Here is a 3,318-nt window from a genome sequence, read left to right as displayed (position 1 = left end):
ATCACATAGAAATAATACAATGCCACATATCGCATAGATAGCATACAGTAACTCTATCACATAACTCCATTACCACTCTAGGTAAAGTATTGTGAGAAGACACGCCTGGCAAGCAGAAAGCAGATATTCTCACACTTGAATCTCGAACACGCAACCGCCTAACACATAAGGAAAATATCTATAATTAACACTCGAAGTCTCAACTCTAATTAAACTGGCGATTACTCTTTCCCTCTCTAATCAGATAGTGGGTAAAAGACCATTTTACCCCTCCATGGCCTCTATTACCTATGTTGACCAAACCCCAAAGTCAACAAATGTCAACTCAAGTCAACAGTCAACTCAGACCAGACTCAGCGAGTACACAGGGGTGACTCGGCGAGTCCATGCGTGTCTTTTGATTCCTCCAAGGCCTTACTCGACTCGTCGAGTGAACCTTCCACTCGACGGGTTTCCATTGGATTCGAATCGTGGGGAAACCTGACTCGACTCGTCGAGTCCAAATATGAACTCGGCGAGTTGCTTTCATGATCATACTCAAACGGCCTTCTGAGGTCAGATCTGTTCCTCTAATCCATAGATCCGACCTTCCCAAGCTCAGTAGACACGTAAAGGTTCAAACTTTACGTTCATGCAACTCACATATAGCCATAAATGGAGAAATGACCCTTAAAATGATAACCTTAGCTCCAAACTCTAGACCTCTCGAGGTCCAGATCTGAAGATATATGCACAAGGGGGCATCACATACACTATATCTCTTACCAAAAGAAGAGAACAAACCCTAGATTCATGAAATCTATCACCCAAACGAAGATGGACATGAATCCTTACCTCTCACTACATCTCTAAATGAAATGATAGAAGATTTGAGTTCCACAAGACATCCTAGCTTGAAATCCATCCTTCCCCTTTGCAAAGACACACCAAAAGATGATGAATTAGCCCTCCTCTTGCACCATATGCTTTCTCTCTGGTCTCTAGGGTTTCTCAGAGTGTAATAGCCACAAATGAAGGCCATAAGGACCTTTAAATAGGTCCCAAACCCGAGAAATTAGGGTTTTTCTGCCAGCAACTACTCAGCAAGTCCCTCCTCTGACTCGTCGAGTCCAAATCTGCGTGAGAAGCTCGACTCGACTCGGCGAGTTGGATCCTCAACTCGTCGAGTCTCTCCTTTAATCAAAAGATTGAACTACACAATAATAACCCTGAAAATTCGGATGTTACAAAAAGAGTTAGTCAAACAAGAGAATAGTGTAAATAGCAAAATGTGTACAAAAGGTGATAAAGACCCGTTGCATCAAATCTTTTCAATTGAATGGTCATAAATGTACTTCCATTTTTCGAGATATCTACCCCTTGAACTATGGCTAGAAAAGATAGCACAAGTGAAGATAAACTCATCAGTACACAATACATCTTACTATAAATTAAGAGTGATGAAGCCATTTATCATTGAAGCTTTGTAGATAATTTTCAATCATCATATTGATCAAGAGCATGAAACCATCATGTCCTCAAGATCAACATGAGGGCATTTAACATTTTAACGGATAATGACTCAATAGATAAAAACAAGACTTATTGTTTTGAAGGTTGCTCCTAGCATCCATAATAGTGATTGGGGACGAAAGGGAGCATTCTCAAGAAAAAGAGGATATGATGCCACTCTTTTTCACAACAAAAGAAGGATTGAGATCTTTTAAGATGACTCCAGTTCTCACAAACTCTGAAGGACGGAGATGCAGATAAATCTTAGATAGGCTTGAAAAATGAATAAGAGAGAAAAGAGAGTACTTGTAATACCAGAAGAAAAGCTTAAGCAAACTAAGAAAAACCAGTAAACATAATAAAAGAAACAATTGTTTTTGTGTTTTTCAGAAATAAATTAGAAGCAATGTTAAAAAAGAGTTACAAAAACAACTAAGTCATTGAAAGCATGCCAATATTTGGAATCAATTTGTTTAAATTCTTCTCATCCAATGCCTTTGTGAAAATGTCAACCAGCTAATCAGTGGATGGGACATAGAACAACTCCACTTTTCCCTTTTGAACTGTGTCATCGATGAAATGATGATGGATGTCAAGATGCTTGGTCTTGGAATGTTGTATTGGATTATGTATCATCTGAATGGAAATGTTGTTCTCACAACAAATGAGATTCTTTGAGAAGTTTAGACCATAATCTAAGAGTTGATTCCGAATTCATATGATCTGAGCACAACACCCTTCAGTGGCTACATATTAAGCTTTAGCGGTAGAACATGCCACTGATGTCTACTTTTTGCTGGAACAACTTACCAATCTATTTCCAATCATTTGAGCTCCTCCTGAAGTGATTTTGCGATCAATCCCATGTCCACCATGATGGAAGTCGGTGCATCCTACCAGCGTGATCTCAAAATCATGAGGATACCATAACCCAATATTAGGTGTATGCTTTAAGTAACAAAAGATCCTTTTCACAACAAGAAGATGAGATTCCTTAGTATCGGCTTGATAATGAGCACACAATATAGTAGGAAACATGATGCCAGGGCGATTGGTTGTAAGAAAGAGTAAAGATCCTATCATTCCAATAGATTTCACATCATCGTCATTTTGATCAGTGCTAATAAATGATGATGAGGACACCATAGTCTTTGTTGGCTTGAAATTTAAGAAACACTACTCTTTCAGCATATCTTCAATATATTTAGCACACAAAAATACCATTAGTTAGTTGTTTGACCTGCAAACCCAAAAAGAAGTTTCATTCTCCCATCATGCTCATCTCGAACTTTTTACCCATCATCTCTGCGAATTCTGAGCTTAGCTTTTCATTAGTAGATCCAAAAATGATATCATCAACATACACTTGCGCAAGAATGATGTGAGATCATGAATGATTAATGAAGAAAGTGTTGTCAATCTTTCCTTGGTTGTATCCACATGCAAGAAGAGAGCTTGCTAATGTGTCATACCATGCTTTAGGTGCCTGATTTAAACCATGGTAAACTTCATAAAGACGATACATGTGATTGTGAAACTCTTCACATTTAAATGTTGGGGTTGTTTTAGAAAATCTTCTTCTTGAAGATCTCCTTAAAAGAAGGCAGTCTTGACGTCCATTTGATAGAATTTGATGTTTTTGAAAGAAGTAAAGGCAAGAAATAGGCGAATTGCTTCAAGTCTAGCAACATGAGAAAATGTTTCATCATCGTCTATGCCTTCTAGCTGACAGAAACCTTGAGCCACAAGTCTAGATTTGTTTCTTATTACGATCCCATCTTCATCCATTTTCCTTCTAAAAACCCAGCGAGTGCCAATGGTAGTCTT

General features: G+C 38.3%; 1 protein-coding gene across 1 annotated transcript; it reads right to left on the bottom strand.

Annotated features, from left to right (window-relative positions):
* Positions 1-2,007: 2,007 nt before the first annotated feature.
* LOC111883239 (uncharacterized) lies at positions 2,008-2,637 on the bottom strand. The gene is made up of 2 exons (XM_023879582.1): positions 2,302-2,637; positions 2,008-2,127 (listed from the first exon to the last, which is right to left on the bottom strand). Exons 1-2 carry the CDS (start codon positions 2,635-2,637, stop codon positions 2,008-2,010), a joined length of 456 nt encoding a protein of 151 aa, XP_023735350.1.
* Between the last annotated feature and the right edge of the window lie 681 nt (positions 2,638-3,318).

This window comes from Lactuca sativa, chromosome 7 (assembly GCF_002870075.4).
Source record: "Lactuca sativa cultivar Salinas chromosome 7, Lsat_Salinas_v11, whole genome shotgun sequence".
In the NCBI taxonomy this organism is placed as follows: Eukaryota; Viridiplantae; Streptophyta; class Magnoliopsida; order Asterales; family Asteraceae; genus Lactuca; species Lactuca sativa.
This window is presented reverse-complemented; position numbering and strand designations above follow the sequence as displayed.

Excerpts from the sequence above, each read along its gene's own strand:
- LOC111883239 (XM_023879582.1), bottom strand. The coding sequence starts at position 2,637 with ATGGTGTCCTCATCATCATTTATTAGCACTGATCAAAATGACGATGAT. Across the intron at positions 2,128-2,301 it reads AAATGATTGGAAATAGATTG|ATGATACATAATCCAATACA; the intron begins GTAAGTTGTTCC and ends ATTTCCATTCAG.